Genomic DNA, 24,954 nt, shown 5'->3' with positions numbered 1-24,954 from the left:
CCCTGTATCCAGTCACATAATTACCATTTCTTTTTTTGTGGTAAGAACATTTACCATCTACTATCTTCCAAAGCTTCAGGTATAGTGACCCCTTAGTATTTCTTCTTGCCCCCCACAGATAACCAAATTGAGGGTCCTCAAGTCCCTTATAATTGACTCTCTGTATCTGTGGGTTTTGCATTCTTGAATTCCACTGAAATCTGTGGTTAGTTGAATCTGTGAATGTGGAGCCTTTGGATAGAAAAGAAAATCCACATATAACTGGATCCTTGAAGTTCAAGACTGTTTTTCAAGGGCCCACTGTATACAATGCAGTGCTGTTAAATATAGTCACCGTGCTGGACACCAGATCCCCAGAATGCATTCATCTAAAACTGGAAGTTTGTACACTTTAACTAACATCTTGATCCCTTCTCCACCCCCTGCCATCTTTTTTTTTCTTAAAGATTTATTTATTTATACAAGCACTGGGGTACAGGCCAGAGGTGCGGGAGGGTGAGAGAATTCACCAGAGACAGAGCGGGGAGCAGAACAGGCAGATGGACTGAGAACACTGCTGAGGGGAGCAGCGGGCAAGACAGGAGAGGTCTGCTGTGCCTTGTGGGAATCTCCCTGGCTGGCCGGGAATCAAACCGCGCTGCAGAGGCTGTTGACAGCTTCACAGCGCTGCACTCAACCTGCTGCACCATCTTTTATCCCCTTATAACTATCGCTGTAGTCTCTGTTTCAATGAGTTCAGGTTTTTTGAGTCTACATATGAGATCATCATTTTTTGTCTTTCTCTATTTCACTTAGCATAACACCCTTCTGGTTCATCTATGTTGTTATAAAGGGCAGACTGTTTTCAGATCTAGTTTTATTGGATTTGATAGATTATTTTGAAAAGGATTTTCTTCCAGCAAATTAACAATGGCTGGAAGAAAGATTCAGCATGTGAAGGTGATGAATCAGGTCGGGCTGTCTGGTCTACCTATTTGTATTGACCCTGATCCTTTGGCATGGGTGGACCGGGTTGGCTTTGTGGTTGGGTGTTATGAATGCTAGAAAGCATCGGTTTGCTCTTTAATTTTTTTTTTTTTCCCAGAAGGAGAACGGTCACTATCCTCATGTGTTAATTCTTCTAAGGTGAGATAAGGAAACCCCTAGCTTCTCTGAAAATGTGGCCTCTGTTGTAAACAGAAAGAAACTTGGATGCTCGTCCCACTTAACAGGCGATATTGTGAAGCCTCAACCTACCCCCACTCATTTGAGGGGAAGTTCCCCTCTGTAAGAACTCTGGGTCTTGACTTTTTTCTTTCTATTACATTTTATTTCTTAACCAGCTCTTCTTCACAAAGTACCCAAAGAAAGCATTCTTAATGTTCTTTCTGTTAACATAATTAGTGGTCCTAATTGAGGGATTAGAACTGGATCTTAGTTTTGTGTTTTCAGAAATGTGTCTAAGTCGAAATCACATGTCACACACTCCCCCTCCTTCATGAAATTGGACAAATTAAGTGCTTTTTCTTTTTCTCCTGCCAGTTTTTTGATTGGATATTTCCCTTCTGCCAGATGCAATCTGCTTTTCTCTTCTGGCTTTCTTCTGAACTTTTTGACTTAATAAGTTGAAATCTCTAACCTCCCACATCACACCAGTCAGGTTTTGTGACCAGCTAGTTATTCTGAAAGTCTGAGCTTGCTTTGGCTGCCACTGTCTGAGATACAACATTGTGGTGACTTCTCAGAGTGAAGTTGGTGTGGTTTTCACAAATCTTTTTCTCATCTAAAATTTGGCTCCAGATGAAGGTGAAATATTTTACATTCTGAGCCAATTAATAACTTTACTGGCACTGAACACTTTGTGCCATTTGCTAGGGTGCTGAAAACTGCCTTATTCTTTTATTTTCAGAGCATTTAAAAAGTATACTAGTGCTTTAGAGACCACGTAGGAGTTCTGCCTTCATCGGCGAGGATAGTGAGGCATGAAAGTGTTGTGAATTGCTGAAGAGATTCCTGCTATTACAATCACAAATGATGGTGATGGTGAAAATGCTGCTGCTGCTCTAATGATGACAATGATGATGGCGATGATAATGATGATGATGGTGATGGTGATGATGAGGGTGATGGTGAAGATGATGGTGATGGTGATGATGATGATGGTGAAGATGGTGATCATGAAGATGACAGTGATGTGAAGATGATGGTGATGGTGAAGATGGTGATGGTGAAGATGATGGTGATGTGAAGATGATGGTGATGGTGATGATGGTGATGGTGAAGATGACAGTGATGTGAAGATGATGGTGATGGTGAAGACGGTGATGGTGAAGATGATGGTGATGATGGTGATGGTGATGATGGTGAAGATAATGGTGATGGTGAAGATGATGGTGATGGCGATGATGGTGATGGTGAAGATGATGGTGATGATGATGATGGTGATGGTGAAGATGACAGTGATGTGAAATGATGATGATGGTGAAGATGGTGATGGTAAAGGTGATGGTGATGATCATAATAACAAGGATGACTGTGATAATGATGATGATGACAAAAAATTAAAGTCAAGAATTAAATATAAAGCCAAGTGTTAATATTTATACTAAACTTCCCTTTCCCAAAGTCTCCATTGTAAAGGATGAGGGTGCAGAAGGGCTGGCTGGGCATGAGCAGTGCACTAGCTTAGGACTCAGAAGCCTGTTCTGCAGTTTGGAGCCTTCCTGCCTGTGGGAAAGTCGTGAGACCTAGTTGAAATAGTGCAGGGAAGTCCACAAATGCAATCACCTGCCATCTTGGAGCTCCCATTTTTTTCTCCTGGCAGGTGGTAAAAATTGAATGGCAGCATGTGGTTGGAACTTACAGTCCTGTCAGTGGTGTTGCTGATCTTGGGGTAATGTGTGGATTGTGTGGGACAGCTACTTGCATGATTAAAACATAGTGAGCCTTGAGGCCTTATGATCCTTCAGAATTGGGACCCTGTTCAAAATCCACCACAGTCATTGAAAATCAGTGGCTTTTGGTGTAGCAATTGATCTCCCTGATTATTTACCCTCCTTCTGAGCACTAGAATTATGGAGCCGTTGTTAAAAATGGGGGATTGGATTTATTTCTGGACACATTCTGTGACTCTGTTGAAATGTTTTCCCTGCTCCCTCTGGAGGTAACTTCCTATTTCATTGGCGAGAGATGGATTATTCCCTGTCTGTCTACTTGCATTCCTCGTCTGTGACTGAGGATCCCAGGGGCTCCTTTGGCGCTGCCCCTCGCTCCTGGAGACCTATTGGTGTGAAAGGTCGGGGGTGTGAAAACCTCTTCAAGGAACTATGATTCACATTTTGGCTCTCGAGCACAAGAAGAATCCCATGGCGGTGGAGCCCACACCTGGCCGCAATGTGTGGGTCGATTCCAAGCTCAGAATTTACCACATCTGATTTTCCTCTCTCACTGGGTTGTTCTTTTTTGTTTGTCTTCAAAGGTTCAGTCATTTGGGGAAAGGATTGTGCTTTTCATTCTAAACGTCGTTATTTTTGGAAGATTGGAGAGAAATTTGGATGATGATGACATGTTTTTTTTACCTCACTCTGTGAAGGAGCAGGCTAAAATTCTGTGGAGAGATGGAGCAGCTGTTGGATTTTATACAACCAAAATGAGAGGTAAGGGACGCGTCAGTGTGGAGCCTCCCGCCATCCCAGGCTCTGTGGACTCCCTACCCGCAGGCCTCGCTTGGAGGGAATCTTCTGGCACAGGGAGTATCCCAAATTCAGCTGTCATGTAAACAAACCCAAGGTATGGATTTCATTTTCATCACATTTCTCGTTTCACTGGCGAACGGGGTGAAAAGTGTGCCCCTTTCATTCCCAGGCAGTGCCATGTCCTTCTTAAAATACTTGTTGCAGTTAATGGTGTAAAATGACTTCCTAAGCACAATGATTTTCATTTCTTTTCTTTAATGTTACCAATTAGGTGTCAGGAAAAATACTGTTGCTAATAGCTGACATGTGGTGCGAAGCACACTAGATGCCAAGATTTATAGACATTACCTCAGAGGGGAGGGAGGTCGGCCATGATAACAGGGTTAGGGTAAGAGACTGTGACTTATTTATAAGGACTTATTTTAGCGGTAGCATGGAGTTAGTATCATTTTGCCGAAGGAATTGTTTTTAATAGTTTCTTGAATTTTTAAGGCTGTCAACATCTCTGACCCAACTGGTTCCTGCCTACCTACCACCCTCATTTGGTTTTTATAAAGTTTTGAATTTTTGCAAAAATTAAGTATCTCAGTAAACCACCATGGGGAGGCTGTTCTTTGAGTTAGGTTTTTCTTGGGGGCAGGAAAGAGGTTGGTTGTGTTCCATTTCACTTTTTCAGTTCTTTCATCCTTGGTTTTAGATCGACCAAAGAATCTGGAGAATAATTAACACAGAAGGAAACTTTCTGCAATTCCCTTTTTCTGGAAGATTCTTCCCCCACCATTTCCCACCAACTGCCTGGTCTTACTCTTAACAAAGTCATGTGTCCTACTAACAAGTACAAAGAGTGTGAACCTGATGTTGACAACCACATTTGGGGGACACCAGGTCTCGCTGTTGCTCCAGGTGGCAGTAATACCCGGGTATTTTTTCTGGGGACACAGCAGGCTGGTGGTGACTGCCTCCTCCTTCCCAAGGCATGCCCCAAGCCAGCCTGTGGGCGGAGGACACAAAACTGAGGCTGGCCACTCTGTGCTTGAACCTCCACCTCCTCTTCATTTCCAACAAATTCTATGCAATTGGTGCAAAAGTCTTCTGAAGCTACTTAGTAGATCACAGTGTTTTCATCCATGAACTGAATTATTAGTGTCAAACTTAGTTTGACAAATTATCAAGCCCAGAAAATTAAAAAAAAAAAAAGTTTTCAGGTATACCTTTTTTTTTTTAATTTTTTTTTTTATTTAGAGGCATGTTATTTATTTATTTGTTTGTTTGTTTGTTTGTTTGTTTATACATGCACGGGGTACAGTCAGAAGCGCGGGAGGGTGAGAGAATTCACCAGAGCCAGAGCGGGGAGCAGAGCAAGCAGAAGGACCGAAGTACACTGTTGAGGGGAGCAGCGGGCGGCAGGAGAGGTCTGCGCGCCATGTGGGACCCTCCTCAGGTGGCCGGGGAGCAGCCGGGGATCGAACCGGCACCGCAGAGGTGGCGGGCAGCTTTGCAACCCAGCGCTCAACCGCTGCGCCACCGGGGAGGCCCCAGTTATACCTTTTGAACTTAAATTTTTTTTTTACTTCCTATTTGTGGATCAGCTTATTTTCAGGAAGATAAAATAAAAATATTTCCATGGAATAATTATAGGTCTTTTGCCTCTAGTAATATGTGAGAGTTCCAGTTGCGTCACATGTTTGCCAGTGCTTGTTATTGAAGTCTTCTGATTTTAGCTGTTCTACAAGGTGGGAACTGGCGTTGTGATTGGGCTTAACACTGAGCTTCCTTATCTTATGTGGGTGCCAGTGGAGACAAAAAGACACCCATTTGAGCTGTAAGCAGAGAGCAGTTTATTGGGCTGTACAAAGCAGGAACGAGGTGACCTTTGAGACCAAAATCAGGCTCCCCAACTAGTGTTGTGTGGGTAACACTTTCCCGTTTCTTTGTATGCTTAGTAGTTTTTGGTTGAAAACTGGATGTTGCAGATATAGGGGAGCAACTAGATGTGTGTTTTCTGGTTTTTCTTTTTTTTTTGACTTTTGATCTAGCTCTCAAGGTCTCCCTCAGCCCACAAGCTTGGTGGTCAGACAAAGATTGGGACATGAATGTGGAGCCTTTCTGTGGCTTCTCTGCTTCTGCTGGCTTTGGGCAATGGGTGTTTACCCTTTAGGCCTATTTGGCTTCAGCTTCCTGCCAGTTGAGCTGCCCAACTTGAGAAGTGCCTTTGCTTAGGAAAAGCACCACACTACACACCTGGCTCTGAGTGGTTCTGTCTTCAAGAGCAGGCATCTCTCTGACTTTTTTTTTGTGTTGGGTCTCCTTCACTCAAACGGAGATTAGCTAAAAGCCAGGAACTTGGGCAGTTGTCTGAATTTTAGTCTCTCACTCATTTTATGGTTCTCATGCTTCCAGGACTTTCTTTTTGAATTTACAGCTGCTTGCCTAGTCCTAAAATGTGACCTCTGACACCTTTCACTGATAAGGCTGTGGTTTTCCCACTGATGTAGTCTCGGGGCTGAGTTATACTCCATGGCCAGAAGCCACAAAGGCACAGGCTTTACTGATAACAGTTGTAATTTTCTGAAATTAAACTAACCTCTGGCTTCTACTGGGCTTCTGGATGCCTGCTGGCATCTTTAGGTGGTTTCTTTTTCTTTTTTTTCAATAGTATTATTTCTTTTTTTGTTATTAAATATTTATTTATTTATGCATGCAAGAACTGGGGTACAGGCCAGAGGTTTGGGGAGTGAGAGAATTCACCAGAGACAGAATGGGGAGCAGAACAGGCAGACTGACTGAAGTACACTGCTGAGGGGAGCAGCGGGCGAGTCAGGAAAGGTCTGCTGTGCCATGTGGGTAACTCCCTGGCCGGGGATCGAACTCATGCTGCAGAGGCTGCAGATAGCTTTATAGTGCTGTGCTTAACCCCTTGTGCCACCAGGGAGGCCCAGGTGGTTTCTTAAATAGTGCATTATGGGTGGGAATTTGCATGACCCCTTCATTCTGCTCCCATTGTCAGAGGGGGACAGTGGCCCATAGGTTCTTCTTATTCCTTGCTTACATCTCTTTCTATAAATTGAGAAAGGGACTTATTTTGATGAGTTAAATGGCTGATATGAGCAGCATGCAAATAAATGACACAAAAATTAATTGACACAGTGATGTGTTTTAAAATGTTCTATTATTTTACACATGGTTTAAGGAAAAAAACTGTTGAATGCATCTGGGTGAGTTGACTACAGGAAGAACGTGTCTACTTTAAAAGTCGAGAACAGTCGATGAAGTTTCTTCAGTCTTGGCTCTGTCTGGAGCTTGTCACAGTGTTAAGTGGTGTTGTGTTGATGCCTGGGTGTGGGTGGGGTGCTAGGGCTTGCTTCCTGGCTTCGCAGCAGTCCAATTTCCCTGCAGTAGTTAGATTCATAGGCTGAAGAATATCTGTTAATTTAGTCTTGGTGAGGTTTATAATTCCATTGTGTGAGAAAAAGGAAATGTACAGAATAGTTCCATAAATAACATCCTGGGGTGGGGGCCAGGTTTTACCTATTTAAGAACATACATTGTTTCTTATTGTATTTTTATCACCTTCATTTTTGTGGTGTGTGACTTTGAATTTATTTAAAAAAATTATCAGACGGTAAAATTGACCTTTTTGTGGCCTGACAGGTCTATGACTTTTGACCCATGTATGACTTATAGAACCACAACTAAAACAGTTCCATGTCCAACCCCCTCCCCCCAACTCCTTCACATTATCCCTCATTATTCCCACTGCCATCCCACATCCATAATCCCTGGCATCAAATTGAGTCATAGGGCAAGTTAGGGTAATCAGGTGGCTTCAGGGACAGTGCAGGCAGGGACTTTGGGTGAGTTAAAGAAGCTCCAGAGACAAGGGCAACAGGAAAAACAAGGGAAGATCTAGAGAAAAGGGCAACACATTCCAAAGGGAGCTTGTCAGTCACCCCAGGACTAGAGCAACAAGGGCAACAGGACGTTCCAGATCAAGGATGATAAAAGAAAATTCTGCTAAAAGATAAGGAACGTGATGCAGGAAAATCCCAAGCACAGTAGCAGATTGAGACCACGGAGAAGAAACAGTCACAGAGAGACAGATGGGACTTCAGAATAACGAGGGAAAGAAAGTATTCCCGAAGGAAGACTCCAGAAGGGCTTCTTTGCCCCTCCCAGGTACTTTATACCCTGGGGTCTTGGCTTTTTGCCCTTTTCCCTAAACTTTTCTTTACTCTCTGAGACAAGGCTTGCCTCTCTCTGCATACTTATCTGAAAAGTCTGTGAATTCCTTTTCATGCCTTCCGGAGACAAGAACTCCTGATGATTGATTACCAGGGTGAAAAGCAGCAGCAGCAGCTGTGATCACGGTAGCCGCACACGGGCATCAAAATGATGTGTTCTCCATTTCTAGAGTTTCATCCTTTCTAGAATGTCATGTCAGGGGAACTGAAGTCGGTTTTGCAGATGTAGGGTTCAGAGAGTGGGGTCCTTGGTTTCACTCTGGGAAAAGTTTCCCCAGAGCTCCCCTTTCAGCGGCCCCGGCGAGTTCCCAGGCGAGTTTCTCTACGAGACAGAGGTGTTGGTTATATCCAAAAGGGCGGGTTTATTGTAACAGGATGTGAAGACAAAGGAAGCTTGCACAGTCACAAGCGGGCAGAGAGAGCTGCCCACGGAAGGGACAGGTTTGTTAAAGAGAGGCCTGCATAGCCACAGGCGGGCAGCTAGGGAGGAGAGCGGCCTCTGATGCTTTGCAAGGGGAGAAGGTCAGTGAGGAGAAAAGCCCCTCCTAGGCACAGGTGGGCAGAGGGACTGCTGCCCCTTGCCAATGCAGAAATTGGGCAGTGCTCATTCCTTTGTGGAGTTGTTAACTTTTGTTAATTTTGAATTAACAAAATTTTGAATTAAAATATGCAGAATTAGGGCCTCCCTGGTGGTGCAAAGGGTTAAGCACCACAGTATGAAGCAATCCGCGGCCTCTGCAGCACGAATTCAATCCCTGGCTGGCCAGGGAGCAGCCCACATGGTGCAGCAGACCTCTCCTGACTCGCCCGCTGCTCCCTTCAGCAGTGTACTTCAATCTGTTTGTTCTGTTCCCCACTCTGTCTCTGGTGAATCCTCTCACCCCCCACATCTCTGGCCTGTACCCCAGCTCTTGTATGCATAAATAAATAAATCTCAGAAAAAATGCAGAACTTGGGCCTCCCTGGTGGCACAGTGGGTTGAGTGCTGCACCATGAAGCTGTCCACAGCCTCTGCAGTGCAGGTTCCATTCCTGGCTGGCCAGGGAGAAAACCACATGGTGCCACAGACTGTCTCGCCCGCTGCTCCCCTCAGCAGTGTATTTCAGTCAGTCTGCCTTTTCTACTCCCCACTCTGTCTCAGGTGAGTCCTCTCACCCTCCTGCCCCTCTGACCTGTACCCCAGTTCTTGTATAAATAAATAAATCTTTAAAAAAAATGCAGAATTTGAAAAGGACCAGAGATTCTCTAATGGCCCTCCATCTCCATATCCACTCTCCTTTAGAAGGGTTCATTCCTTCCTGGGTGTGATTAGGTTGATTTGCAAAGACCACTGATTCTCCACAAGGGCCTCTGTCTCCATTTCCCCACCTCTGGTCTGCGCCTGCGATACTCTCTATCCAGCTTGATCCTTGCTCTAGCAGTTGGCGCCTAAGGAGCTTTCCATTTCTATAGTTGCTCATGACTGTGTTAATCCCATCTACCCCCACCTCCAGCTCCCAGCATTGCAAGAGCCAGTTTTCTGGTCTTGTGGTGCCTCCTTTCCAACCTCTCTACGCTTAACCTCCATCAGCACCACATAGTGCCTTTTGAGATGGATTTATTTTTTAGAACTTATTGTTGAAGTCACACTGGATTATAATCTTATCAAACTTTCAAGTGTGCACACTCTGCATCCACATCTGTAGTACGCTCACCCCTAAAAGTCTAGTTCCATCCTTCCCCATTCATCACCTCCCTGTCTGCCTGTGACCTGTACCTGCCGGGGCTTCTCCTCACTGACCTCCCTCAGCAGAGGCAGCTCTCCTCAGGGCTGCCCGCCTGCGATCTTGCAGGCCTCTCTCAGCAAACCTGTCCCTTTCGGGTCAGCCCTTTCTGCCCAGTTGTGTCCATTCAAGTGTCCTTTATTCTTCTTTCCCTTTTATAATAAACCTGCCCCTTAGGATATAATGTCTCTGTGGCATGGAGAAACTCGCCTGGGAACTCGCTGGTGCTGGTGAAAGGGGAGCTCTGGTGATACCTTTCCCAGACTGAACTGAAGACCCCACTCTACAAACCCAACAACTCCAAAAATGATGCCACCTAACAAAATCTTTTTGTAATTTTTTTTTCTCTTAAGATTTATTTATTTATACAAGCACTGGGTACAGTCAGAAGAGCGGGAGGGTGAGAGAATCCACCAGAGCCAGAGCGGGGAACAGAACAGGCAGAAGGACCAAGTACACTGCTGAGGGGAGCAGTGGGCGTGGCAGGAGAGGTCTGCGCACCATGTGGGACCCTTGCCAGCGGCCGGGGATAGAACCAGCGCTGCAGAGGCTGCGGGCAGCTTCACAGCCCAGCGCTCAACCACTGCGCCACTAGGGGAGGCCCTGTAATTGTTTTTTAATTGAGGTAATATTTATGGTTGTTTAGGATTCCCAACAAAACTTTACTCTTCAGTCTTTAGTTGGGGCTGGAGTGGAATGGTCACTGGGAAAAGCTGTCTTGGGTAGAATGGATGAGGTCACCACGTGGTTCCTGCCAGCCACTCTCTGCCAGGTGGTGTGACTTCCTTGGCCTTTATGTTCTGATTATAAGTGGACAGTCATTTTTTTTTAAAAGAGTTTTTTTTTAAGATTTTTATTTATTTATACAAGAACTGGGGTATAGGTCAGAGGTGTGGGGGGTGAGAGAATTCACTAGAGACAGAGTGGGGAGCAGAACAGGTAGACTGACCAAAATACACTGCTAAGAAGAGCAGTGGGCAAGGCAGGAGTGGTCTGCCACGCCATGTGGGTATCTCCCTGGCTGGCTGGGAATCGAACCCGCACTGCAGAGGCTGCGGACAGCTTCACAGTGCTGTGCTTTAACAGCTGTGCCACTGGGGAGGCCTGGAGAGTCATTTTTAATGCCATTGGCTAATTGCCTCATTCCCTGTTCACAATTAATTGATATTATTAAAAAGTGATTTAGTTTTGGGACTTGATGTTAAAGATGGGTTTTATTGGAACAATCTGAAGGTGTGAAAAGTCTTTAGAAAAGGCTGGTGGAGAGTTTTTTGTTCTCTTACCCCACCCCACTAGCTCTTCATTTTGAATTAATTTTAGATCTCCAGAAGAGTTGCAGAGAGCGCTCCAGTACCTCTCCTCCCACCTCTCCCATTGTTGGCATTTAGATAACCATGATCCAGTGATCACAGCTAAGACATTCACATTGATTCATTTTCCAGCAAAGTCTTTTTTCTCTTCCAAGAGCTGATCCAGGACACTGCTTTGCACTTTGTCTTCAGATCTTTCTACATTTCTTTTTCTAATCTGTGCCCATTTCTTGGTTTGACGTATCTTTCACCATCTGGACACTTTTGAGGAATATGGACCAGGAAATAGAACGGTCCTTAATTTAGGTTTGTCTGGTGTTTTCTCACGAGTTGATTGGGTGTGGGTTTGGGGAGCGTGAAGGGCCACTCTCACATGCACACACGTGTGTTCACACTAGTTACACGGGGTGTCCCACCAGCCTTCTCCTCTGTAAAGTGGCTGTTTTCCACTTGCCATACTTGAGCAACTCTTTTTAATATATTTCATTGCATCTTTTAAAAGTTAATTTGATTGAAGGATGATTTTACAACCCATAAAATCTGCCACTTGTACGTGTGCCACTCAGTGATTTTTAGTAAATTTAGAGAGTTGTGTAATCATCACCACCATCGAGACTTTGGGATAGAGATCACCCCCAAAGTTGCTTGCTTGCTGTCATCCTCTGCTTCCAGTCCAGCTATGGGCAACCTCCGATCAGCTCTCTGTCTTCATCAATTTGCATTTCTTGGACATTTCATATAAATGGAATGATACAATGTGTGGTCTTTTGCATCTGGCTTCTCTCACTTAGCTTAGTGTTTTTGAGGTTCATCCAAGTGGTAGCATATCTTTGCATTTCATTCCTTTTTATTGCTGAATAGTGTTCCATGGTATGAATAGACCACATTTTGCTCATGAATTTACCAGTATGGTTTCCAGTTTGGGTTTATTATAAGTAATGCTGCTATAAACATTTGCATACAAGTCTTTGTATGGACATGTGTTTCCATTTCTCATGGGTGGCTTCCTAGGAGTAGAATTGCTGGATCATTTGTAAAGCTTATGTTTAACTTTTAAAGAAACTGCCAAATTATCTCACAAAGTGACTGCACCATTATATATTCCCATCAGCAATCTAGGAGGGTTCCAGTATCGCCACATTCTGTCAACACTTTCTATTTCTTGTCTCTTTGATTATAGTCAGTCTAGTAGGTCAAAAGTAGCATTTTTATTGTGGATTTAATTTGCATTTTCCTAATGACTAATGATGCTGAATGTCTTTTCATTGGTTATTAATCATTTGTATGTCTTCTTTGATGAAATGTCTGTTCAGATCATCTGTCCTTTTTGCTTGCTTGCTTTTTAAATTGAATTGGAAGAGTTCTTTGTATAAAATGAATAAAGCCAAGGAACAAACTGAACTAAAACAAACCCAAGAAATATAACTGCAGATCTGAGCTATCAGAGGGGAGAGGATTGGGGGTAGCAAGTAATATCTGGGAGGGGGTTCAATGAACTATGTTGGAGGCTTATTAGTGTTTTGGTTGTGGATGTGGTATAACATATATTTGAAGAAGTGTGAATCTATCCCTAATCATATAAAGTGTGGCAAATTGTTACCTCAATAAAATAAAATAATTTTAAAAAAGGGTTCTTTATATAATCTAGGTATGTCTTTTTTCAGAAATGTGACTTACATTTTCTTAAAATCTATGGATTGTCTTTTCATCTCTTCGTGATGTCTTTTTGAAGTACAAAGGTAATTTTGAAGAAGTCAGATTTGTCATTTGATTGTGCTTTTGGTGTTGAACTAAGGACTCTTTGTTTAACCCAAGTTGTGAGATTTTCTTCTCTGTGTTCTTCTAAAAGTCTTTGAGGGGCCTCCCTGGTGGCGAGGGGGTTAAAAGTTTTAGCACTATCAAGTTCTCATCAGCCACTGTGGCATGAGTTCGATCCCCAGCCAGGGAACTGACCCACATGGTGCAGCAGACCTCTCCTGTTTTGCCCGCTGTTCCCCTCAATAGTGTATTTCAGTGACTCTATTCTTTTTTTTTTTTTTTAAGATTTATTTATTTATTTTTACAAGAATGAGGTACAGGCCAGAGGTGTAGGGGATGAGAGAATTCACCAGAGACAGAGTGGGGAACAGAACAGGCAGATCAACTGAAATACGCTGCTGAGGGACACAGCAGGTGAGACGGGAGAGGTCTGCTGTGCCATGTGGGTCAGCTCCCTGGCCAGGGATCGAACTCATGCCGCAATGGCTGGTGATAGCTTCATAGTGCTGAGATTAAACCCCTTTCGCCACCTGGGAGGCCCTTATTTATTTATTTATTTATTTATTTTTGTATGCAAAAGCACAGTTGTCTCAGCATCGCTTGTTGAAGACTGCCTTTTCTCCATTGACTTTGCTTTGCTCCTTTGAAGACTGCCTCTTGGGGAAGATTCTTCTCATTGTCTATAAAAGCCAAAGAGCAGTTGACTCTATATGTGTGGGTCTAATTCAGGACTCTCTTTTCCATTTCAGCTTTTTTATTTCTTTTTTTTTTTTTTTTGTCTATGGCTATCCAGTCATCCTGTTACTATTGAAGTACCTTGGCACTTCCATTGAAATTCTAAGTGTAACAATTTAATATGGTCTCATACTTCTGTTCCATTGATCTGCATGCCTATCCTTGTACCTATATCATACTTTCTTAATTCCCTTGAGTTCATAAGAAGCTTTAAGTAGTATAAAACCTCTAACTTTGCTCTTCATTTTCAAAACTGTGTTGCTTAGTGTAGAGACTTTGCATTTCATGTACATTTTAGTATCAGCTTGTCGATGTCAGCTTTTTCCACTAACAAAGCCTGCTGGGTTTTGATAGGACTGACTCTAAAGTTACAGATCAATTTGGGATTTCATCTTAACAGTATTGTTATCCAATCTATGAACTTGGAATTTCTCTTCATTTATTTCCATCATCTTTAAATTCCCTCAAGGATGTTTTGTAGTTTTTAGTGTTCAAAGCAGATACGTCTTTTGTTAAACACATTCCTAAGGATTTACTTCTAATTTTTAATTCTATTGTGAAGGGAAATATATTTAATTTTAAACTTCCTTAGCTTTTGAAGACTGCTTTTTGGGAAAGATTGTTCTCATGGTCTATAAAAGCTGAAGTTACGTAATTCCAACTAAGGCGGTACTATCATTTCAGGAACATTGAGGGTGAAATCCAAATACTTCACAAGTACCATTACAAATGAATTGGGTTGCTTGTGGTTATAGATCACTCACATATTTTGGCACAAATCAACTGCTTGTTTAGTTCACCATTTTTTTCACTGATGGTTTTGGCAGGGCTCAGCTGGGTGACTTTCTGGCTCAGACCCCTTGGGCTTGCTTATGTGCCTGTAGTCACCTGCCCATCATGTAGGGGGTGCTGCTGCTTGGGCCCCGCTAGCTATCTCTGGGACCTCAGAGGTGCCTGTGTCATATTTCTCTTATGAGAACAGATTAGTATAGACTTGTTCTTAAGGTAGATGATGAGGATCTGAGACAAAATAAAGGAACATTGGGTCCCATGAATTAACGTGCTGTCACTTGGCCTCATTCTGTGATTCATTGAGTCATGAGGCTAGCCAGATTGAAGAACAGAAGAAATGAACCCATCTCTTGATGGAAGGAGTTTCAAAGTCATGTGCAAAGGTCGTGTCTGTAGGAAGGCAAGTTGTTGTGGCTGTTTTAGCAAATACTTTGCTCCATAGTATTAATCTAATCTGATTGATTAGAATCTGAATCCTAGTGTTTGTTCATCCAGCCACATGTCACCCTCACCTGTCATCCTTTGTCCCCACTTTCTCCTATTCCATTTTAGTTAACTGGGGCAACCATAACAAAATATCACTCAGTGGGTGGCTTAAATCCTGATTTTGTTTGGTAAATTACCCACCTTCTGAATCTTGGGGGCAAATATCTCCACTCCCAACAGGAGGTGAATATGCTATGTACTTGTTTGCCTGGACCCCGGCACATCGAGGCACCCTTGAGGTTGGGAAGGAGGGCGATGGTGGAGCATGCACCGTGGGACATTGCTTTTTGTGTTCCGGGTGACAGCTGAGGCGACTGGCTGCAGGGCCACGTTCCTACCTTAGAAGCAGCCTCAATGCTGGTGGTGGTGCAGGTCGCAGTCACGGTTAGGGTGCCACACGCTGCCTGTCTGGCTCTGCTGCAGCAGGGTTCTCCATGCTGCACTGGCAGCAGGGCCTGGTGTGTGGTGCTTCTGGGGAATGCATTTGACTGTAACTGGCCATGGTAAGCCCTGGGTAGAGCTCTTGAAATATATCTGTATTCTACAGAGGTGTCAAATGGTTCTCCCTCATCCCAGGTTTCAGGGAGAACAGGTGTGTTGCCCAGAAGCTCCTCACTGGCATCAGGGGCGCTGAACTCTACACAAGCAGGGGAGGCCCCACGAGTGTGGGGCCCCGGGTGGCCTTGCTCTATCCACATGTCCAGACTTGCTTCTCATTTCATTGCAGTCAGTCTCCTGGGGCTCTGTCCCTGGCAGGGAACAAATGTGGGCTGGGGAGCTGGTGCTCAGGATGACCCGCTCTCTTGTCTTTGGTTATTTCCCATGGGAATCCTGCCCACTTGCAGGTGGGACTGGTGACCCGGCTGCGCAGGAGTCCCACAGGGCCTGGGGTTGCACAACCAGGGGACAGTGCGTGCTCTTGCTTTCCCTGCAGGCAGCCTGTGTGGTGACGGCACAGGTGCATGCTACCTGCTGCCGGTCTTCGATACCGTGTTTGTCAGAAGGAGCCACCGTCGCCAAGGCCTGGGCCTGGCCATGCTGCAGGACTTCTGCCAGACATTCCAGGAGGAAGAGGCCCTGGGGGTCAGTTGCCCGATTTCTCCTGCCATGTTCCAAGGTAAACCCACCCTGCATCAGGTGGGGGTGTTTGGACAGGAGGGTGGGTTACACAGGTGCATTCCAGGTGGCTCCGGGGCAGGAAAGGTCGGCATGGTGACGGCAGGTGGGATTTCTGTTCTTCTTCCTGCCCCTACCCCTCACCCCAGCCAGAAGTGCCTATTGCTTCAGTACAAACGTGAGTCTGGCCCAGCCTGAGAAATGCTTGGATTTAGGAATGATATAAAACAAATCAGCACAGAGAGGGAGGGTGCAATTCCAAGGTGCTGCTGTCTCGGCCTCAGCCTGCCCCTGCTCCTTCATGTGAACCTTGGGATTCATCACGTTGCCCTTTCAACCAGAAGCCTGGGGGAGCAGGGACTTCAGGGCCGGCAGCGGCTGGAGTAGAAAGATAAGCCCCAAGTGCATGAGTCCCAGCACCTTGTACCTCTTCCTAGAGAGACTTCCTCCCTCCTGCACGCACATCCTACAGGCCCCTATATTTGTCAGGGTACCCCAGAGAATCAGAGCCGATAGGCTCTATGTGTGTGTGTGTGTGTGTGTGTGTGTGTGTGTGTGTATGTGCATGTGTGGATAGATGTGGGGTTATGGGGTGGATTCATAGCGACTAAGACACCTCCTGAGGCTCACCATAGGGAAGCTGGAGACCCAGAGGCTGATGGTGTCATTCTAGCTGGGATGGGCAGGATTGGGACCCCACAAAAACAGATGTTCCAGTTCAAGGTTAAAGGCTGGACAAGACCATTGATACCAGAACCCCTAGATTCCTTCAAGTGGCCCCCGAAGACCTGGATGGGCTTCCTCCCTGAATCTGTGCACCCAAGGGTGGCCCATGCTACCAGTTTGCATGTCCTTAGACTCCAGGGACAGAGCAGCAATGGGTGTGGTGGAGTGTGGCCTGGCATCTGCATCCATGTGCAGACCCCTTGCAGTGTATGCTCTGGGCTGGGCTGGGAGGAGGCGGCGTGGGCAGCTGGCAGCGGCCAGCGATCTTTGTGTTGCATGTTCTGGTGCAAAACTAAGAAATCCAAGAATTCTAAATTTGAAGCTGGCTTTCCCTGTTGTTCTGAAGTTATATTTGTCAAGACAGGAGTGCAGAACGTTCTAGCTAGCCCTCTGCTAGCTGGACCTGCACCTGCCCAATACTTAGCTGTCAGACTCTGCCGCCCTGCCTTGTTGCCCTGGTAACGGCAGTGTCAGGCGAGGCCTGATGGAGCTCTTGTGGGCACCTGCAGGGGCCAGAGGCAGCATCCCTTTGGCTGACTCGGGTGCAGCCGTGGCAAAATGCTCACCCTTGTAGGAGCGCAAAGAAGTCTCCCAGCCTTGAGGGGACTCGGGAATCAACCTGTCTGGAGAGTGAGCTGGAGGAGGTCTGAGGAGCCTGGGGGGTGGCCTGGAGGGGAGTACTGGGTTGGGTGATATCATGGGCAGAATTTTGCCCCTCCCCCCAGATTCTTGATTTTCTGGTGCCCTTATAACTTGGGGAGACCAACACAAGAGAGAAGGTAGGAAACTTCTGTTGCTCTGAAGTCATAAAAAAAACAGGCAAAAGTATATCTTCCCTCAAGTGGGCCCCCAAATTCTTATGTTGAAGCCCTAGCCCCCCACTTGACTATGTTTGGACACGGGACCTTTAAACAGGTAAAGGGTTAAACGAGGTCATGAAAGTGGCTTCCTAACCCAGCAGGGCTGGTGTCCTTAGAAGAAGAGGTGATTAGGACACGGACAGGTACAACGGGCAGATGCACGAGCCCACAGGGGCAGGCAGCCAAGCACGGGCCTTGGGGCACCTTGACCTTGGAGGTGCAGCTTCCAGAACCTGAGGAAGTAAACATCGTGCTGGTGCTCCGTTACAGCAGCTGCAGCCACTAAGGTGGGGTGGGCGGAAGTGGGACATGGGATGGCAGGTGAGGGCGGCATGTGAGTGGATGAACAGGTGGTTGGCAGGTGGCTGGGGTCAGAGCCCAGAGTGGGGTGGGGCGGGTGCTGCAGGGAGAATGGGGGTGGTAGGGGCTGGCTCTTGTGTCCCCGGTCACAGGTGTTTGTTTCTCAGGCCTGCACCCCTTCCTCACAGTCTGTAGGAAGTTCCTGTTGGCCCACCCAGAGGAGCAGGGGCGCCTGTGGGAGGTGGAGCCCCCAGGAGCTTGGGGCCAGCGAGCCAACATCTGGCTGAAAATTCAGCTGCACCTGTCCAGACATCCAGACTGTGAGCCGGAGGGCACGGACGCGCACCTTGGTCCAGTTATTCCTCCCGTCGGTCAGGACGTGCAGATGGACTGATGGATGAGCCAGGTGCCTGGGTGATGTGTTTGCAGTTGTCTCAGGAATAAAGGAGGGAGGGCTGCCTGGTGGAGGTGCCCAGCATGCCTCCCTCCTGCCTTATTTTTTCAAACAGCAATACCCAACAAAGCTATTTATTTAATTTATTTGGATGCTGCAGATAAATATCTTTGTTAAAGATACGACCAACATGTTGCCCAACATTTCAAAACAGATTTGTAAGTCTAAGGCTTCCCTTTCCAATGGGGCAGCTTCTGGAATAGACAAGACACCACAGTGCAAAATCCTTCTGTTTTGACCCTGTAACTCGTGTTCCCACGTGATAAAATAAGTGACAGTTGGAAATCAACATGCACTCATAACTCCATGACCAAGTGTGTGCTGGTGGATCCGTCACCATAGGTCATGGGTAAATACGTTCTCCTTTTTATATTCCCACCTGGGATGGAAGAAGTATCTTTTAAGTACACATTTCCCATAGGTAATACCTTCTGTGCCTATGTGTCCTCAAAAAGACACTTTATAGTGGTATGTACATAGGTTACCTACATGTTTAACTTTATAATCCTGCCTCTAAATTGTCGATGTTTTATTTTCACAGCATATCAATTTTGGGCTACATTAATAAAGCTGGCATCTTGTTGAGAGGGCTGTGCTTTTGTCTTCCACTCTAGAAGGAGGGATTTCCTAAGACAAACCCTGCTCACACAGGCCTGGGAGCCCAGGAGTCCCCGGGGCTCCTTGCACACTCAGGACCACACCACCCTCCTGAGGATGGGTGAGCCCTCACTCCAGGTGCGGTCACCGGGCACCTTCCAGCTCCTGATTAAGGGCCTCCTGCCTTTCCAAAGGAGCTGACCTCTAGACCCTCCTGCTCAAAAGGGTCTCCCCCAATTTAGCTAAATCAGAAGCTCTCTGGGACTAAGGGGCTCCCTGTTTACAATCAGAACAGGTCACTGGGAATAGGGAAGATGCTTAATTTCCTGCCTCCAGCAGAAGATCAGTTGAAGACATTACTTTGAGTAGGTGGTGTGTACACTCGGCTGGATTGTCAGAAGATGCACAGTGTGTACTGCAAAGAGCAGGTCTCCCGCCCGCGCTGTTCTCAGGGATTCAGCCTCATGTCACTTACTGACATTTTGGTCAAGGTGGAACAGCCTGTGGGCTGCACCAGCCTAGGGGTGCGGCCCTCTGTCCCCTCCAGGTTTGTGTAATACACTCTGTGACGTTTGCATGATGACATCCCATCATGGGCCTGTCTCAGAAAGCCCCGTCGTTAAATGATGCGTGGTCCCACCACATATATGTAATGGCGACATGGCATGGCAGGGCAGCAGAGCACTCCCTTGTCCTTTATGAGGGCAGCGCTATGTGGTGCTTTGTGATATTGGGGCTTATCTAGGCCACTCCTGTTCCAGATATACATGCTGTCCTCAGTTTGGGGTTGTTACAGACAGCGCCTCCCTGGCCTGGCTGGGCTTTGAACAGGGTGATCAGGGGAGCCTGGAGCAGGCAGGCCTGAGGAACAAGGAGCCAGAGAGGAGTTCAGGGCACCAGCCTCTGCATTTCCAAGCCTTTTCCTGCCTCTCCCAGATGGGGCCAGGATCACCCGCAGTGGGGTGTTAGAGGTGAGAGGCCCTGGGCTGAGACTTCAGGCTGCAGGTGGGGGCGGCGTGGGAGGGAGGTTCTGACAGTGCCAATGCACTGGCTGGAGTGGAAGATTGGCTGGGCACCCCTGGCAGTGTCATGGCCATTAGGCTGCGGCAGCTCATTAGGGAGCGGATGGGCCAGTCTGCACTTGGGTAACTGAGCGACCTTAGGTGGTGACAGGGAAGAGGGCCTTGGGGTTTATTGATGATAATAGTGATAGGTTTTGCTTTTATGGTGCCTTCCAGCTAGAAGGCTTAATGGCTCTTTACAGATATTAATGGGGTGCACAGGCACCTGGGAGGGAGGCCTAGCAGGGCTGTGACTGTGATCCTAATGAGGCGGTTAAGTGACTTGCCCTGGGGCCTTGAGAGTCAGAAATGCAGCAAACTGGATCCGGACCCCTGCCCCTGAGGACCACCAGGGACCACCAGGGGCTTTACGGCTGTATAGATGAGCAGCTCCTGAGTGGACGGCACCTTTGTGACTTGGGCATCCAGTTCCTCTGCTGGACACGAGGGGGATTGGGAAGGAAGAGGGAGGCCTGCCAATCAGAATGTGGAAATAATGTGGAAATCACACAGGCCTGAGGGGGGAAGCCTGGGGAGGATGTCTCTGCAATAATTGGGAGATAGCCTGCTCCCTGGAGAATTCCACTGGGATATTTCAAGAGCTGACGGCTGGAGTGGTCTGGTGGGAGGAAACCGAGCTGCAAGTCAGATGCCAGCCCTGTCACTTCTACTCACTGAGACTCGCCAATTCTCTAAAACGGCAAATGAGGAAACTTCTCGGAGAATGTTCCAGAAGCATGCCTGAGTCCCTCAAAGGAAGAAGGGGCATCATGATAATTAGGATATATTAGACTATTAAAAAGATGTAATAGCAGGAAAAAAGTGGTAAGTGTGGGTCTTTTCACTCCCTTGCATAAATTGTGACTGGTCCTCAACTTCAGCTGCCCCTGTCCCCACCAGGGCCAGCGCTCAGGGTTTTAATGCACTCCGGAAGGTTCTCAGCCAACCAGCTTCATCTTGCAACACTTTTCTCAGTGCTGACAAGTCGCATTTGTCTTTCCAGGTTGGTGAGTGAAGCTGCAAGTGCAGTCACAGACCAGCCCAGATGCTCTGCTGTGAAGGCACCAGACAGCGCAGTTTTTAGAATCTTCTCTGCCCTGGAACTCTCACTGGGCCACTTGACTTTAGTCTTGATATAGCCAGTTGTTCTGACAGTTGCTTTCTTGAATTATTCTGTTTTCCAAGTTCTTGCTTCTGTCCCTTTATTTCTGATGGTCATTTAGAGGTTCCCTACAAGGTTCTGGGCCTTAGAATAGAACCAGAGCTAGTCTTTTTTCACACTCCCATTAAGGCCTGGGCATTGGTTGTGCGACTTCCAAAGGGAAATTAACTTGTGGTCCTTTCAAATGCTCTAAATCTATTTTTAAAGCAGAGTCCTTGTGGACTAGATCTTCTAAGTTTGCATGATCCTGACTGCTGATAACATCTGTGGCTTATAATGGCCCTGAAAATATTTACAGCATTATTCCAACCTTTGGGGAGAAGAAGTTTGTGGGAAATTTCTTTCTTCCTGCACTCAGTTACATATGAAGCCTTTGAAACTTGACCAATAGGATCATAATTCTATCTGCTGTGACTTCCCGATTAGCCTGCACATGCCTTGAGTTTCTTTACTGGCGGAGATGAAATTGAATATGTCAACAGTTGAATGTGTTTTCACAAAAATGTGGCTGGAGGCAGGAAATAATTGCACACAGCTTGAAAAACTAATTTTTCATTCTTTAGGCTATTGTTTTGTTTTCTTTCCAGGTCAGTTTTTAATAGATTCAATTGTCATCCACAGGGAAAAGACTTTTCTTCTATTTACAGTTAATTTTTAATTTTTTTTTTAATTTTTTTTTTTTTTAATAGAGGCATGTTTTATTTATTTATTTGTTTGTTTGTTTGTTTTGTTTATACATGCACTGGGTACAGTCAGAAGCGCGGGAGGGTGAGAGAATTCACCAGAGCCAGAGTGGGGAGCAGAGCAGGCAGAAGGACCGAAGTACACTGCTGAGGGGAGCGGCGGGCGGCAGGAGAGGTCTGCGCGCCATGTGGGACCCTCCTCCGGTGGCCGGGGAGCAGCCGGGGATCGAACCGGCGCCGCAGAGGTCGTGGGCAGCTTCGCAACCCAGCGCTCAACCGCTGCGCCATCAGGGAGGCCCTATTTACAGTTAATTTTTAAAGCGAGTGAGCATGTACATAAAGAGATGTGAAATATGTGAGCTAGAGAGGTGGGGTCACTTTTGTAAAAGTCTGATGCTTAGCAACCTACGGCTCTAGCCTTGTTTCAGCTTGTTCTGGTTAGTCGGACATTATATAAGCAGTAGCTACAGCAATTTTATGGCAGCGAGTGATGCCAGGGCGTGCCCAGGACAGAATTTCTATACTGGATGTTTTCCCCCTAATGATGCTCTTTGAGTGGTTGTGTGGCGCCCTCTAGTGGTCATCAGAGTCCACTGCAGCTGTGGTTGTTAGAGGGCCTGCTTTTGACCTACCTGTGGGGTTCTCAGATTCTTACCTTTGCACTTCTAAATCAGTGCTTTCATTTGAAAATCTGATGGACCCCTTATTCATTAAGAATAAAATACAAGGAAACATTGGGCAGCTACTAGCACTTTTAGTTCACAACACAAAATGTCACTCTGCATGGGGTGTTTGAACTGAGATGCAGAGTGGTCCAGGAGCACAGGTTGGGTGGCAGAGGGACTGTGTGTATTTCGTGGTCTTGGATGAAGCCAGCCTGCCTGGGCAGTGAGGGTGCTTCAGTGAGCCGGCCTGGCAACTCAGGCATTGAGTGAGTAAGTGAGCAAGGCAAGTCAGGAAAGGGGCCATTTGACAATGGATTATCACTTCATTCTCTTATTCATCCACTCAGCGATTCATTTGTTCCTTCTTGTATTTGCTCATTCATTCACTGATTCCTGGTAATGGAGGGTCTCCTGGGCCAGGTGCTGTTCTGGGTGACAAGGACACAGCAGTGAATAAGCTTCTGAAGCTCTTTATGAGTTTACACTTTGTGAAGAAATGTCATGGTCATGATCTGAGACAGTGGACGAGAGCTGGTTTTTCCAATAGCTTATGATTAAATTTTACTAATTTATAAACCTGTAAATAAATCTTAAACTTTACTTAATATAGATAAGAACAAAAGAACACATTTGTTTTTATTTGAAAAGTGTGTTTCATTTATATTTTTAGCTCATGGGAAAAACGCTTAGCTGTGGTCTGTCCCCCACTTCCTCCCATGGCTCCAGGGGGGGTGACGGACTGTGCTGGTTCTTGTCAGGGTCCCGGCTCTCTGCCCAGCTCTGTGTCACTCGCAGCACACAGGTAGAAGCCGCTGTCTCCAGGAGGTGAATATACCCCCTGGCCCTCCATATATGGATGTTGGGTTATGGGAGGCAACCATGGGACAAGAAAGTCACCCCTTTCCAGGTACTGGTTCTGATCCAGGAGGGGTGGGGTCAAGGTAGCCGTGGGTTCTCTTGTGAGTAAAAACAGAGACCCGAGGAGCAGAACTAGAAGCTGACCCCACTGAGCAGTTGCATCTTGGAAACAAGGATGGCAGCTCAGAAATGCTTGGGTGGAGCCACTGCTTGTCCTGACACCTAATGGGGCTCCCTGTTCCTTCCCTGGCCTGCCCAGTAGCAGGTCACGAGGATGGAAACAGCTTTTGGGAGGGTCCCCAGCGTGTTTCATCTCCCTTGGGTTCAATCACTCCTGCCCCTCATTGGCTTATCCTGCTTTTCTGCTTGGGGCGCAGTTCACCCAGGAGATGCTGAGAAGGACTTGAGCTGTCACAAGTGGACATCTTGGGGTGATGGACCCCAACAGTTCATCATGGAGAAGGCGACAGGGTACGACAATGAATGTCCCTCTCAGAACCGTTCCTGTCTTTGTGATCAGCTGTTCTGTCTAGTGAAAGCAGGGCGCCTTCCTGCAGCCCCTGCTGAGGGCTCCCCCACAGTGTGGGGAGATTGGACTTGGGAACTAGACTTTCATGGCCCACTTCTCTAAACTAGACGCGCTCTAACGAAGCCAAAACCAGACAGCACACCTGAGAATCAGCCTTCACCTTGCACAGTTCAGGAGATACTGAAGAATCGGGGTTTCAGGAGCTGCTGGGCCGAGCGTCTGGCCAGCAGAACACAGGCCTGGCAGGCCAGCTTGTCCGCCTCTGCCCCTCCCCGCCCTTCAAGCCCAGATGCTAGGACACTGTGACTTCGGGTCACCTGACAGCCCGGCCTGGTGGTGGGGACTGAGCGCTGTTTTTGGGGTCGTCTCGAAGGTTTTTATAAAGCTCGGAAGCGATGTGATTCCATAAGCATGTTTTTGAAGCCACGCCAGACGCTTGCCCACTCGGGGCGACTGACGACACCCACTCTCTGGCAGGCGGGAGCTTTGCTCTGGATCCGGATCCGTAAACAGTCGATAATGATTTTAAACTCCCAAACTGACAATTGTGCCTGGCGGGGAATACCACTTATTTTGAAAAGTGTTATTTTGAAAGCAGCTCTGTGACGGGAGATCCAACCTCAAAAGCATAAACTGCCCTGTAAGGGCTGGAGCCTTTCAGAAAAGCCTCAGGGTGCCTGACAGCAGCCCTCAGGCCGGGGAGGGAGCCAGGGCCTGTGCCCCCTGGGTCAGCGTGGAGGTCGGGCGACGTGAGGCCCTGGCCCGCCAGACCCAGCGTCCTGTCTTTGGCCCTGGGTGCCCCGGCTTTCCCCTTCGAGCCCCTTCGAGGAAGCAGGGGGTGTCCCTCATGAGGGAGGCCCGTGGGTGTGTGTGGGACAGTCTACATTCAAGCTCAGCCTCTCCCCCTGCAGTCGTGAGGCTGGGTCTCCTCAGGCCGGGCCTTCAGGTCCTCAGAGAAGCTTCCGTCTTGTCAGGGACTCCTGCAGGGAGGGCAAGGGTGGGGCCGGCTGGCGCTCGCTGGACGTGGCCCTCTCGGAGTGGATGGCCCGAGTTCAACCCCTACAGCTGGGCTGATTGAGTCACCAGGGACACCCCAAGCTCCACCGTGGCTTGTCACTACCCTTGGAGGGTGTGTGGAGCAGGGCCTCCCTGGGGACCTGGCCGAGTGCGCCTGACTACGTGTG

At 47.0% G+C, this 24,954-nt stretch overlaps 1 protein-coding gene across 1 annotated transcript in view; it reads left to right on the top strand.

The window, feature by feature from the left end:
* Positions 1-18,796, top strand: part of FAM169BP (Protein FAM169B) — a 58,078-nt gene extending 39,282 nt beyond the window's left edge. Inside the window, exons 5-7 of the mRNA XM_054694757.1 lie at positions 3,572-3,635; positions 15,694-15,876; positions 17,950-18,796. Coding sequence (XP_054550732.1) covers positions 3,572-3,635; positions 15,694-15,876; positions 17,950-18,155 — 453 coding nt within the window. The 3' untranslated portion in view covers positions 18,156-18,796. The remainder of the gene's footprint in view (positions 1-3,571; positions 3,636-15,693; positions 15,877-17,949) is intronic.
* The last annotated feature ends 6,158 nt before the right edge of the window (positions 18,797-24,954 follow it).

This window comes from Talpa occidentalis, unplaced genomic scaffold, assembly GCF_014898055.3.
Source record: "Talpa occidentalis isolate TD23 unplaced genomic scaffold, MPIMG_talOcc4v2.1 talOcc4.14, whole genome shotgun sequence".
Classification (NCBI taxonomy): Eukaryota; Metazoa; Chordata; class Mammalia; order Eulipotyphla; family Talpidae; genus Talpa; species Talpa occidentalis.
The sequence above is the reverse complement of the archived record's forward strand: the minus strand, read 5'-3'. Positions and strand labels throughout refer to the sequence as shown.